Source organism: Nanorana parkeri, unplaced genomic scaffold (assembly GCF_000935625.1).
Source record: "Nanorana parkeri isolate BGI_ZX_2015 unplaced genomic scaffold, ASM93562v1 scaffold29, whole genome shotgun sequence".
Taxonomy (NCBI): domain Eukaryota; kingdom Metazoa; phylum Chordata; class Amphibia; order Anura; family Dicroglossidae; genus Nanorana; species Nanorana parkeri.
In genome coordinates this window covers 1,968,694-1,983,852 of record NW_017306297.1, presented here as the reverse complement: position 1 = coordinate 1,983,852, position 15,159 = coordinate 1,968,694, and the positions used below count along the sequence as shown (strand labels likewise).

The 15,159-nt window shown below is 41.7% G+C and overlaps 1 protein-coding gene across 1 annotated transcript in view; it reads left to right on the top strand.

Moving 5' to 3' along the window:
• TMEM44 (transmembrane protein 44) overlaps positions 1 to 15,159 on the top strand; it is a 42,820-nt gene that overhangs the window by 9,648 nt on the left and 18,013 nt on the right. The window contains exons 3-7 of the mRNA XM_018567019.1: positions 2,257 to 2,350; positions 4,219 to 4,382; positions 7,291 to 7,377; positions 9,855 to 10,025; positions 12,239 to 12,388. Coding sequence (XP_018422521.1) covers positions 2,257 to 2,350; positions 4,219 to 4,382; positions 7,291 to 7,377; positions 9,855 to 10,025; positions 12,239 to 12,388 — 666 coding nt within the window. The remainder of the gene's footprint in view (positions 1 to 2,256; positions 2,351 to 4,218; positions 4,383 to 7,290; positions 7,378 to 9,854; positions 10,026 to 12,238; positions 12,389 to 15,159) is intronic.

Sequence of the window (15,159 nt, the reverse complement as noted above, 5' to 3'; positions counted from 1 at the left end):
GGAGAGAGCACCCCCCTGAAATGATGGCAAATAGCACAGGAAGCAATAGCTTCTTTGCTATCTGCAGACTTGATAGAAAAATTCAGGTCCCCCTCTGCTGATTGCTATTGCAAAGTGAAATAGCCAATAGGAATCTAGCTATGCATTCTTACTTATGCCTTTTTTTTTTTTATTCTGACAACTGCAACTGGCAGAATACAAAAAAAAAAAATTGTATGCCTTTTTTTTTCTTTTCTGACTGACGGTCAGGCCGCGGCTCCCGATGTCAGAAAAGAAAGGGGAAAAAAACGATTGCGGGGAAAGGTTTAATCTGCTCGATAGAGTAGATTAAACGTTTCCGGTAAAAAGTGTTTCTCTCCCGGCCGGGATGTGTACTCACCGGCCCAAGCAGCTCCATTGGGTAACGAAGGGAAGGGGGAGGAGTCCAGTGACGTTCATGTCCGTGACGTCACCGGATCTCCGACGGAAGACCCGGAAGCCGGCGGAGAGGTGAGTACGGATCAAAAGAACTTTGATCGATCAAAAAAATAACGATTAATCGAGGGATTAATCGTTAATTTCCGCAGCCCTAATATATATAATATAAAATCACCCTCCCTTCTATTTTCTATTCTGTACCATATGCTTTACATTTTCTAATAAAAAGAAAAAAACGCAAAAACATTCAACACAAGACCATTAAATTAACAAAACTAAATACACCACCAAAAACTACCCTCTGAATAAAAAAAGTAGATTTTTTTTTTTTTTATAGCAAATTTCAATTTTGTCAATCACTCTACTCATCCCTACTGAAGACCTTCCAATTTCGATTAAACAGGGATAGAAGCAAACATGGAGGGATTTAGAGAATCAAAGTCTACTGTTCTTTGTTTTTTTTAATGTTTGAACTGTATAAGGCTGACGCCTTATGAACTGTATAAAGCTGACGCCTTATGAAGGAAAACCACTGCATATTAGACATGTGCACTGCCAAAAAATTCGTTTCGTTTCGTTTTAAATTCGGATTTGTGTTATTTCGTTTTTCGGGATTCGGGTGTGAAAGTCAATTCGGATTCGGAATTCGGATTCGGACGAAATTCGGTAGCGTTAGTACGAACGTTCTTATTCGTTTTCTGTTCTTATTCGTTTCTTATTCGTTTCTTATTCGTTTGCAGCAAAAGTGACATTTGAGGGGAAAAAATATTTTTCTCCTTCTCTAATGTCACTTTGCTCCAACGAACGAAACGAATAAGAAACGAATAAGAACAGAAAACGAAACGAACGTTCGTGCGAACGCTACCGAATTTCGGAAATGGAAATTCGGATTCGTTTGCATTCGTTATGTCTGTAATTCGGAATTCGGATACATCCGAATGTCCGAATTTACGAAAATTCGTCCGAATTTCGATTCGGAACGAAACGAATCGCACATGTCTACTGCATATAACATTTCCTTATTTATAAAGTACAGGCAGTCCCTGAGTTACAAACATCTGACTTACATACGACTCTTATTTACAAACTGAGGCTATTGCTGTACAGCAGGGGTAGTTGTAATGCTACCGCGCTCGTGCAGACGAGGAGTGCCCGCCTTTTTGGGTCTGGTTTGTAGTACTGCACGTACATTACAGTAAGTTGGCTCTTGTTAGACGTGCAGACGGGGTGCCCGCCTCTTCTTCCGGGTTAGTGTGAGGTGTTTACTGCTGTCTTTATCCTCATTAGAAAGATTTAATCTCACTTCCTGTCCTTGAGACAACAGGAAGTGAGAGGAAATATACCCCTAGTAAGGGAAATCCACTCCTGTAAGAGTTATCATGGGAAAAAGGTGTCTCCACTGAAGCTTTATCACCAATTCTTGTTTCCACCACAACCCAAAGTTTTCAAAATCCAATTGTCACAGGGAAAGAGAGTGAGGTGAAATCTTCTGAACAGGGGCACACACAGCAAAACAAACATTACAGGGGGTTAACCCTTCCCCATGCTATCCCCCCCAAAAATGTAAATTTTTGGCTGGAGTTACACTTTTAAAAAATGTGCCTGTTCCAACCTACATAGAAGTTCAACTTAAGAACAAACCTACAGTCCCTATCTTGTTCCTAACTCGGGGACTGCCTGTACAAAGGGAAACCTGTTCAACTTCTTGCACTGGAATGTGTAAGTTGTTCTTTAAATAAGTTTGTAGACAATTTAAATATTTAGCATTTTCATGTAAGCATCATTGTAAAGTTTAACTTTAGGTTGTAAAGCTTTTTTATCTTAATGTTTTGTAAACAGGTCATCACTGGAGCTTATATGGCATTGTCAGATGTTATAAACTTTATATTAACTTTGTTTCCAGTATGCAAGTCCAGCTACAGAGTGAGAACAAGTATGTAATACATTTTATCTAAAGTCCAATAATAATAATAATAATAATAATAATAATAATAATAAAAGTCTGTCACTGTCATTGACTCCACTTAGATGTGATATACCATGAGATTGCAAGTGGCTCCATTTAATGATAAACTATAACACTAATAGACAACATTTAAATTTGGATGATAATGGCTTTTTGGTTAACCAAATCAGACAATACATTTCTAAAAATATACATTCATCATTTAGTGATAAGACCCAAGCTACCACTCAATATATAACATTACCAAACAAATGTTCCCCATGTATGTGTCACAATATAATAAACACTGAGGGAGGGTGGGAATCTCGCTGAGTGTAGCCAGTCCTGACAGAGTGCTCCCGTGCACATTGCCTTTTTTATACTCCTCTAGAAAGGCAGGAGGCAGACCATTAGGCCTGATTCACACCTAGGAGTTTTCGAGCAGTTGAAAAGAGCTTTTAAACGTCCAACACATTAAATCCCATGATTTTCAATGGCCCTGGTTCACACCTAAGCAGAAAAATGCCAGCAGGAAAAAGCCACACACCCAAAAAGGTACATGAGCTTCTTTGAGCAGTTAAAAGCACGTCTATGCCCCATAGACTTCAATGGAAATGGCCAAAAACGTGCAGCGTTTAAAGACGCATTCTTCCATTGCCCACAATGGTTCAGGAGCTGCCAGTCAAAACATGCGTCTACATGTACACGCTTCAAAACACAAAAATTGTGTACAATGTGCATAATCGTGCAAATAACTGCATGCTGCTCACGCACGTACGGACACGCAAACACCAGCCCTTAGAGAAGCATGAGGAAGCTGCTACAACAGTTATGACACTAGGCCAATCATGCAGGAAACTGATACCTGTTAAATAAAGGGAAAACAAAAGGGGATGGGGTCCAACAGCTAACGGACATTCAAATGAGGTCACTGCAATCCCATGGAGGGCAGCCACATGAATACTGTTTCCCTCCCCTTGCATTCCATTATAATACTGGGGATGATCTATTACAACTGTAGAAGAGAAAATTAGCAAAAGTCAAGTTGTGAATAGGCTCTAAATAAATCATCCCTATTGTTAACATCTATGCAGTTACATAGTTGTATGTTAATAAAGTTATATATTTTGAACATTAAGGTGTATATTTTAAACATCAAAAAATCATTTTCCTTTCCCTAACCTTCAAATGGTGTCCAGTTTATATTTTATGTTTTAATAAAGTGGCCTTTACCCCCTTTGACTAAAAACCACCTCAGCATGCAGCTCTGCAAGCTGATATGAAATCATCTTACATTCATTAGTTAAACAAACATATTTTTATTTTAATTACAATTATTGTTTTTCCCACTTCCTGGTCCTCTTAGGCATAAGTGATGTAATGTGCCCAAGCGTTGCACCCTGGGAAGGTTACATCAGCAGAGCATTGCCGGGAAATCTCATCTGTAATCTCATTAGATCTCAGGGAATGGCAATTTCTTCCCTGTAGATTATGTGCACGGCCACATGTCCTAGTCACATGTGCCAGAGTTCCAGGAAGTAAAGGGAGATTTATGAAGTAAAGGGAGATTATGTGCACGGCCACATGTCCTAGTCACATGTGCCAGAGTTCCAGGAAGTAAAGGGAGATTGCCCTTAGTAAAAATGGCCACTGTGAGAAAAATGGGCAGGAAAATAAAAATAAAGTATGCAAAGAATGAAAAAGCCGGTAATTATCTAGAAGTATCTCTTTGTATATTGCCATTACTAAACATTTCTAAAGGTGTATTTATGGAATTTCAAAGATATGGGTAAAGTTCCTCTTAAAGAAACGAGACAAAGAGAAGAATTTTATAGAAACAAATATTTTTCTTATAGGTCATCAGCCTTCCAGAAGAAAAAGGCAACGCAAACCGGTCCTATCTGCCCTATCATTCTGTATGCTGATAAGTCTGGGGTACTACTCTCTACATGTAAATGCCCCCCTGCTTCCTGAAAAGTCTCATGGTCCTCAAAGAAAGCTGCTCGGGACCATTCTGCAGGTAACGATGATCCGTTCTGTTCAGGGAAAAGTCATGTAATGTGTAACAACTAACACAAAAAGAAGTAGTGGCTGAGAACCACCAAAGCTGGGTAGACGCAGTTAGAATGTCATTAGGAAAGATTTGTCTTTGGAATGTGCGTTTGATTTTTAATAACTAATGAGGTCAAATCGACAATTGGTTTTGACTGTAGTGATGGAAAAAAAAAATCGAAGGAGCAGGATAGAATTTATTTTCTCGAGTGAATTAAATTCAAACAGTGAGTGTAGTTTTCATTCGGGAAGCTCCATTCAGTTAAAATCAAATGAAATTATGAACAATATTCGTCAAGTCTCTGATGGCATTACCAAATGTCCTGATGGGACTTTTTGTATGCAAGTTTGTACGCAAATCTACCATTGTGTGGCCATATAAACAGTAGCCAGGGAGACCTGGGACCGTAATAAAGAGTTATGAGAGAAGCCTAACAGGAAAATGTGGGAGAATGTACAAATATCCATGTGAATAGAGAAGGCATAGGACCCTTTTACCTTTCTGATATCCTAGTAAGGATACAAATTCTAATTACTGTGTCCCTCAACAGACTCCAAGAAAAGGATTTTACAGTGACTTCAAAAATACTTTATTTGTTAGGCTGTATGATGAAGACATGTCTGGTTTGTGTGTGTTGTGACTAATGCGTTTGGCTATGGAGCATCTGTTTGGACCATGTTTTTAGCGCTGGAGGATCGGAGGGGGGAGGGGGGAATCCAGTCACTCCCCTGTCACGGCTCTCTGCAGTGACAGGATCGAGAAGTGAGCAAGCACCGGTATGTGTTCGCTCACTTCCCGATCTACTGAGCCGACCTGTGACAGTCTCATTGTCACAGGTCGGCTAGAACTATAAGGATGAGCGGAAATCACTCACCTCATAGTTCTCCTTTAAGCTAATCTTCTAGCAGTAAAGCTTGTTATGTATACATCTTATTCTCTGAAAAAATGCTTGCAGGAATCTTTTAATCAAGAACTAGAAATCCAAAACAGGCAGTTCTTCATCTCTGAGACATACTTTTTACCTATTAGTTACAGCAGCTGTCAGCAGTATTTAATGAAGAGCACATTCATTCCTTCTCCATCCAGAACACTGCTCTCTTGTTATTTATTTTTAGCGGTATCAATGCATTAACCTGCACGTGGAATATTTTTCCCAAGATCAGTAATAGAAGGCTGTAAACTTGATGTCAGTGTAGCAACACAATGATGTACCGAGACCAAAGCTGAAGGGCACCCCAAGATTTTTAGAAGATTATTTTGGATTTGTTGTAACTGCCCTTTTTAACCCTTTTGTAAGCAAAGTTAATTGATGCCTAGAAGTCCAGGTTACATTTAGCAGAGTCAGCATTTGTTGGTTAATTTGAATTGTTTGTTTCGTGCACTGTTTTAGAGAAAAAAAAGTAGATTGGGCCCCTGCTTTAGTCCTTGGACAAGCAGTTTTTTTTTTAAATGTCAACACCCCTGATTACTGTATATGCAGTCTGACTGAATTACAATAATAAACCAATAGAGATCAATTGGTCTTTACTGCTGCAGACCAGAACAATAGCACTATTAATAACTGTAGGCCATGTGATTATGGGTCAAATTGTGGCAATGCCAGCACTGTTACTGTATCACATGCTCACACTGCCATTTCTGGATCCAGCAAGCTGATTCTTCCAAATAGACACATGTATCCTGCTAGAAAAGTTATACATTTTAAGAGAAAAAAGCTTGAACATTTTAGACTAAAGCGAAGCATATTGAATGTGGGGTTTCCCTATGCCAGAGGCAGCTTTCATACCTGTCTGATTCACTCCTAAGGTTAAGCTCATTAGCAGAATGCATACGTTGTAGAACAATTTGCACTTAGCTTACGCTTGCATTTTACTGTGACTTTTCAGAGAAACAGAACCTGTACTACTACTATAAAGTTCTACTCCCTGGGGAAATAACATGTAAAACACAGAAAAGAAAAAAAAACAATTTAAAGCAACACTAAACTCAAGAGTTAAATCTTAAAAACAATCAGGTACCTTAACTATTAGCAAAAAATATAGCTTATTTGTGCATCACTCGGCTGTAGATCCTCAAATCATCTCTGAATTGGTGCTGACACTGTCCTTCCTTCTGGAGGGTGGCTACTTTTGTTCCCCATGGTCCCTGTGTGTGTTGTAACGTAGCCACTGCTCCAAGCTCGCTCCCGTGATGGACTACAATTATGGATTTCCCATTACTTGCTGTACCAGTGACAAAGGTCACCACAAAAACCACTAGGACGAATCTCCCTAGTAGGGTCACAGATGGCAATAACAAGCGGATCAAACCCTTCCCCGCCCTATCCAAAACAAAATGTTTTGGCTGAAGTTCTACTGTAATAAACATATTCAAAAAATTCAGCTTGTAACTTTTGGTTACTAGCAGTCAGTTGATAAATGGTATCTCTACTTTAAAACAGTCTTCTATCACCGTAAAGGTATTTTAGGCTTGTTTTGGAGTGATCCAATCTTGTGACTGAAGCTCTGTGGTCACATGGGTTTCTAGTGCTGAAGTTTGACTTAGGACAGGTCTTGATTCCAAAAAGTGAAGAAAACTACAAATCATTAGCCTGATCTATTGAGTGGAAGAATGTTATTATAGTATAAATGCTTTCTCTCTTTCACAGCAATACAGTCGTGCGAGTATTTGTCTTCAAAGAGCAGTGTGATCTTCAATATTGCCATGTCTCGAAAGTGATCAAACATTTATCTGAAAATGAGCACATATGATATCTTTATCTATTGACTAAACTTATGGATATTTCTGAATATTTGTGTATAGTTCTACAGCTATCCCTGTTCTCTAATTGTACAATAATAAATAATGCCACAAAGCTGTCTTCTTCTGACTTCAGGAACGTGTAGATGTAGTGGGATTTACTCTGGGGATCATTGCTGTCCTGGTGTCCTGGACTGTCAGAGTACCGGTCATCACTAAAGTGGTAAGTGGGCAACTGAATACTGTCTCTGTATGCATATTCACAGTTGTTTGCTTTAACAAAGGAAGATTCTTCCATTCATTAATGTTTTCCCTATAGTCTTATTTCTTGACTAAGCTACACTTTTGTTGTTCTTGAAAAAATTATCAGCCTTTAGGTCTCGTTCACACCTAGGCGTATTGCATATGCGCGTCTGTCGCAGTAAAAAAGTCGTGCGACAAACACACGTTTCCGAAGGCTACTTGGCTGTATCCCAATGGAAACGCGCAACAAAACGGCCCAAAGTAGTACATGTACCTTTTCAGGCGTGGGCCGTTTTGTAGCACGTTAGGGACGGGCGGAAATACGCCAAGGTGGGAACGAGACCATTGAATACAATGGGATTTATATTTTTGAGCGTTTTGTAGAGCGTTCGTCGAGCGTAGAACGCGCTACAAAACGTTCAGGTGTGAACGAGGGCTTAAAGTGACATTAAACTCAGGAGTTAAATCTTAACAATGCATTCAGGTACCTTAACCATTACCAAAAATGTAGCTTATTTGTGTATCACTCGGCTGTAGATCCTCAAATCATCTCTGAATTCATGCTGACAGTGTCCTTCCTTCTGGAGCAGAGCCGTCTTCAACGTGGGGCAAAAGGGGCAGTCACCGCAGGCCTAGTCATTGTTGTGGAGCCCAAAGCAGCTGCCCTTGTGCCAGCAAAAGATACACATGAAGCACCGTTCTGTTTACTATGCAGTTGAAGAAATAGGTCACCAGCACTCAAAAAGTTTAAAAATGAATAAGTCCTTTTTATTGGACCATGGTGTCACGACAATCGAAAAAAGGCGACGTTTCGGGGCCACGCAGGGTCCCTTTCTCAAGGCAGAAAATGTGACTTTAGTTACTACAAGCACCATCCCTGTGTACTGGCCGGGACTGCTGAAAGGTGTGCGGAGAGCACCCTCACCCTACTGTTTACTATACAATCGCTATCGCATAGTGTTGCTCCCCCCTGCAGTACCTCGCGTAGTATGACCGCAGGGTCATGTTTCCCACTGACATCTATCTGTTCTGTAGGATGTGGTGGGTAGGGGCTGGGGGGCCCAAAAAAATGTTTGCCCAGGTTCCAATTAATATTAAAGACCTACCACCGGGTGAGTTTATTCTCTACATTGCTCTGGGTAAGGCCAAAGCTATACTGGTGATTAAATCTATAGACTGCTGAGAAATGTAATCCCCATTCTCACTTTAGCAGCACATTTCCATGTGTTGTTAATAAGGATACTGCCAATGAGTACTTAAGTCTCTCAGTACAATTGAAGCCAATTTTTTTCTAGTTTTGTATAGAGTGGAAAGGGATTAGAACACCTGTCAGGTTTGTATGGCTGTCTATGTCACCATCATGGAGATTCACCCTCTCTATCTGTCCTGGTGACCGTTATCACTGAAAGTGAATGTCAAAGAAAATCCCACATTTTGGGCTGTCATCAGAACAGAAATAGATGGAAAATCTTTTAATGGGGACTTTATTTCTGATGGCCTTGCTGCCCACCATATTCCCTCACACTTCCTGTTGTGGCTACCAATTCACAGATGGCAAAAAAGGGTGACCGGTGTTATAACCCTCCCTTAGTCTATCAAAAACAAAAAAAAAAGTTTGTCTTCAGTTCTGCTTTAATCACAGGTATAGATTTGGCCTTACCCACAGGAGTTGGTTGGTTTCTCTGTGTAAAAGTGCTGGACTATCCATTGTCTTTAGCACCTTGGAGCGGGGCCATCTCTATAGTGAGGCAGCCTCAGGCGGGGTGGCAGGTGTGTGGGGGACCAGCAGGGAGGGCTCTTAGCAACTTGGTAAACTCTGTCAGAGCTGCTGGACCCAGATGTAACAATGCCCTTCTCCCCCACCCTGGAATGGCCACTCACTGACAGCACCCCGCTACGCTCAGGTGTGAACGGGGCCTCCAGGATCTGATTAGATGCTGTAAACATGGCTAAACGCATCTAAACACATATAACATGGCTAAATGCACCTAAACACATGTAAACATGGCTAAATGCACCTAAACACATGTAAACATGGCTAAATGCACCTGAACACGCATAAACACAGATTTAAGCAAGAGCATCTAAGAGCTGGAGTGCTAATGTTAATGAGACTTCACTGTCTTCTCTTCCTTTGGCGTTATAACTCTAAGACTGTATGTGGACTGTGCCATTTGTCCGGGTATCATTGCATTCATCAGGAAGTGAATAACAATAACAAGATGATCTCACAGATCACATATCAAGCTGATCTCTGCCAATATACTCATAATAATATAATCATCTTTGGGATTCTCCCAGCCTCAGACACCCTTGACTTGCTTGTCAGGTCACTCTTGTATGTACATACCGTAAACATTATATACACAATTCTGTTCCCTTCACAGGAAGGACCTGAGTGGTTCTTTAGCCCTTTGCTGGTTTGCTTTGCTGTTATCATTATTTTATTATCCGCAGTGTAAAGGAATGGTATTCCCAGTAATTCAGGTCTGGGCTGTCCTCTTCTCTGCTTTGGCAAGCATTATGTATGCGGCTGCCATCATGTCACATGACCGACGTCCGGAGTACTTTGTCAGAGCGATTCCTTGGTTCCTTATCTCAATGGGCACCGCTGCCCTGGATGTTGCTGTATCCTTTATCAAATACTTAGCTTCATTTTTGGCTTTAAATAAACTCAGGCCATGAACAGTATTAAGCATCAAAATTATGTCTTTGGCGTACTGTAATTGATTTATTATTTCATTAGTCTATTAAACAGAATTTTTCTTTGGTAGCCAGAGTATTGTTCCCATCACTATCACTATCCTTCATAAAGTCTAAGCCTAGCTGTTTAGGCTGCAAATGTGTTGGCTAATGTAAGCTAGTGGTATTAAACATGTAATCATGATATACAGCAGCATCATTTTGAACTTACATTTTGTGATGTCTGCCTTCTGTTTGCTGTCTCTCCCTTCATTTAATTTCCTTTAAAAATATTTTTGCTTCTGTTTTAAGGGCGGCTCCACTGCTTTGCAGGATCCCGCCGGGGACCGGAGCACCTCCAGGTAGCACTGTGGTGCTGGAACCAGATTCTGCAGTTCCGGTGCTCACCTCCAGGTGTCTCCAGCCAGTAGCTGTCAGGTACCAGACCACCTCCGGGTGGCACTGTGGTGCTGGAACCTGCAGTTCCGATGCTCACCCGGGAGTGTCTCCCAGCAATTAGTCACCACCTGGTGCTGGTCTGGGGAAGTATTTAGCCTCTCCTTGCAGTGGGGCCTGTGCTTCAGTATTGTTGCCATAGCCTGTATCCTGTTCTTGCCTTATACCCAGACTTGGACCTGACTCCTGACCCTTACCCTGAGGTCTCTTGATCAGTGGCTCCCCCCTTGTTGTCCTCCCCAGGGTTTGACCTGTTGTCTCAGGGGTATAATTGTTACTTGTATTTTTATATGTTACTTGCTGGTGTTGGTGGGGGTGCTTATGGTGGTGGTGTTTTTTGGAGTAGCTAATAAACTACAGTTCATAAGCATTATTAGGTGTGGCCACATATTTGGTTCTCCTGTATAGATACCTGCATGGGGTGTGGGGACACCCGTGCACGGTATCTTAACAGATCCCCTGGAGCCACCGTTGTGAGTGCACTCCCACCCGGATCTACAGCCTGCTGTGCCGATGCTCCATGCCCTTACATACAGGCTGCTCAGAGGCCAAGAGATGCAAGCCACTCCCCAGCTCCTCCTCATACAAAGTGATTGGCTGGAGCTTCGGAGGCAGCTGTATTATGTTGTATTGTATACAGCAGCATTCTAGATAGTAAAAACGGCATATCACAATTGTAACGGAATATTTTATTGTGTTTTATGGAATGCAGTAAATTGGTCATGTGACGATCTTGGTGCTCTCATTTGACCTAACTACATGCGGATCTCTTGATTCAGGTGACCCTTTCCCCCCTTTTTAGCAGGGAGGCCCCCCATTTTTGTGCTGAGCAGCTGAGTCAAAGATAACAGGGTTTAATAGTGATTTTGCTGATTTGGTCGAAAATATATCCATCATCAAAGTGATAGTTAAAAAAGAAAATCTTTTTTTTCCCTTTCCGAATGGAATATATAGAGTAAGAAAAAAAAATATTATTGATAATATATCACTATTAGATAATATATTGCTGTTTGCATTTTGCATTGTTATTGCAAAATACATTCACACTATGCACTGGTTCTACAAGCACACGGATAATAATTCTTCTGGCAGTATGGCGGTGATCTGTAGCATAAAAACTTGAGATGAAGTGACTCTGCTCTTCAACACATTACACAGAAAGCAAGGATTTTTCGAGATACTTATTCAACTTCTGAGAGTTATGAATAGACTTTGTAAAGGTGCACATACACCTTACGACCATCGCAAGACTTTTGTCTTGCGATGGTCGTATGCTTCTTGAAAGCCCGTACGATCTGCCCACCTTGGACGGGCAGATCGTACTTGCGATCATCGAAAGCCCGCCCCGCTGAGGGGCGGGCTTCCGATGGCGGCAATGCAGAACGGGCAGTGTGCGCGTGCGCACACAGGCCCGTTCCGCAGCTATCGGGCGAGCAGGCTAGAAACCCGCCGACAATCGTACGATTCTCGGCGGGTTTTCGAACATGTTGGCTCGACAAAAGACGTACAGTAGAAACGGTCGCACGTCTTAGTTCACACTGCTCGATTCTCGTACGATCGCGGGATTTCGCACAATTCTCGTACGAGAATCGAGCAGTGTATGGGCACCTTTTAGAGTGGAACTATTCATCTTTCTCTTTGATCTTTTCGAGACTCTTTCAGGTATTAGTCCTTTACATTCCTTAACAGTCTGATACCTGCAGCTGGTATTCCTTTCCTGTATGATGAAAAATAAGCTGTTTCAGCAGAGGGGTCTTGTAATAGATGCCACATTGGATGTGGAGAACTGTCAGCTGCTGGCACACATGGAAAAATCTGAACAGGGAATGGATGACCTTCATATAGACAAAGAGGTTTGTTGTTTGTGCGAAAGTACCTATGTGAGTAAAAGTTATTAGGATATGGAACATGGCAATTGAAGCTGGGGCTGGGGATTGCTCCGACAGGAACCTACAGATTCTTGTGGCAGGAATCCCTGGTGTGTCTGTACAGACGCGGACTGCTGTGCCCATTCAAGTGAATGACAGGGTGACAGCGGCTGCATCTGTCATGGCTATCTGCATGAATTCATATGTAGCACCCCCCTGACCCCCAGAGGCCTGTGGAGGAACAGCAAAAGCAGAGACGGCTGACATTTCACTCAGGGGTGAATCCTTAGCTGGGTTGTAAGATGAGAACAGTAAATTGGGAGTCACTTTAATTGCCTTTTAAATGCTTTATTATAGAACAGCCAAAACTGGGAGAGAGGGTATAGGGGCTTCAGACATTCATGGCAAAAATAGACTTCCGAATAATTTAATCCCTTCCAGCTTGCACAGTGCCGGGAATACTTAAACTGGGCAGAGGATGACTCTGTGTAGTAGAGCAACAGTTGAATAGGGGATATGCATGAGACCTTCCCTGGAAGAGACACCACACTTGTTCCATGCCATCCTGGCACCTCCAGCAGTCATGAGGCTCTTCTGGTTCTCCTTCCCAGATAGTTCCAGACCCCACCTGGGTCCACATGTGGCCTCCTGTAGGCTTGAGGCCTAGTCAGTTTCTCCAACCTTGTACATCCCACCACCAGGCCAAGTTTGGGGGCGGACTGACCTGAGTACATGGCAATTCCTGAGTATGTATGCACTTCCCCAGATTGCACCACTGGCCATGTAACTTCTAGTGATTACCTGGTGAGGCATAGACACTCCTTATAGTCCCCTATTGGCTGCCCCACTATGTGGCAGGGTCACACCCCACTAGAGGTAGGTGCAGACAATAGCAGAAAACGAAGAAATGACCAAGTGATACCAGACAACAAATCAGCCAGACTTATTACAGTTCCAGCAGCACTAAATTTAAGTAGCCACCTCACTTAGGTGGAGGGGCTACACATATATGGAATGATTACCTGTTGATCGGGAGAGATGATTGTCCCTGGACGCAGAGACAAGCATCTATCCTGATCTGAGGTAATTATGACCGTGTATGATTACATGCACATAGCCACGGCACACATCTGAATGGAGACACATGGGATTCCTGCTGCAAGAACCCACAGGTTCTTACCACAGGAATAGCCAGCTGCCCCTGTGCATGTAGCCTAAAATGTAAGGTGTATATGATTACAATTTTGATGTATTCTGTAAAATATATTTATATTCCTTATGAAGTCACAAAAATATCTATAGAGGCAGAATGACATATGTGTTATGTAAATATAAAGGAAATGCAATAGTGTAGTGTACAGTCGGCTCTACAAGTTTAAACAGACTACCGGCGGCAAAAGTCACCGGGAGTCTGTTTAAACAGCCCAGATGCTGGTGACGTACACTGTACGTCGTCAGTCACGAAGGGATTAAAGTTTATCTAAAGCCAACACCTTTTTTCCATTTTGGATAGAGCAGGGGGTAGTTAAAACCTCTGTCAGTTTTTCTGCCAAATTCCCCTTAACTTTCTGTCCTCTAGCCACAAGAGGAAGGGAGAGTAAATGCCCACATAGAGAGTGATCACTGCAACAAGTGCTCCCATTGGAAGATTTCACCTTTCTTCCAGTTCTGGTGGCAACTCAAAATTTTGGATTTTCCCTCACTATCTTTTCCAGCGATTTAATAGTCACCAGGACAAATAGAGAGGCAAAGCTGACAAGAGGTTGCTTACTTGCATACTCTATCCAAACCTAAAAGTTTGGGGTTTACATACACTTTAAACGTGTAACAAATGACACATATTGAATGCCTCCCATATATTTTATTTATTTATTGCAGGTATTTATGCAGCACTTTACATAGTTGCACATTCACATCAGTCCCTACCCTCAAGGAGCTTACAATCTAAGGTCCCCATCTCACATACATACATAGAGGGCCAACTTAGAGAGGAGCCAATTTACCTACCAGCATGTCTTTGGAGTATGTATATGTAGATATACATACTCCATATATAGATATTTAATGTTTCCAGTATGGGCCAATATTTGGTAGCTAAGAAGCATGGCAGAGATGTATTAATCTAACTGAGTTTTAACTTGTGACTTTCTACATCTTATATTTAAATGTTTTCCTGTTTCTTATGCCTGGCATTATTCTGTGCTTGATCAACATCAAGGACACATAGAAAACAATTGTTTTCTATGTGACCTGTTCACACTGCAATGCTCCCTTGGGTTGCAGTGCGTTTTGGAAAAATAAAGACATGCTGCATTTTTCCAGCAGGGCATCAGAGCTCACCTGAAGTCACCATCCATTTGCACATCACAGCTCCGTCACTTTAAAATTTGAATAAAGTTAAAAAAAGAATTAATGGTTAAACTATGCCTTCTCCCTCTACCGTCAGTACACAAAGGATACTAGCTGCTTGCTAATATTGAGTGTTTTAGCGTGTGGTTAGTGGGAACAGGAAAGTGTGAGTGTAAATATTTGTTTGCTATTTGACCTTCCAAAGAATTTGTAATCATGTACAGCTAGTCTTGTATAACTGTGTCATAATACACAGGCAGGATGATCACTGTGTTGCTCCCTTGTTCGGCTTTTTGTGTCCTGGATCACCTATACTAATTTGCCAGCAACGGCACGGCAGATTCATTGTCCAGTGAGCTGGCTGTAGAGAGGTGACCTAGAAAGCTGTATCGCTGAACCACAAAATA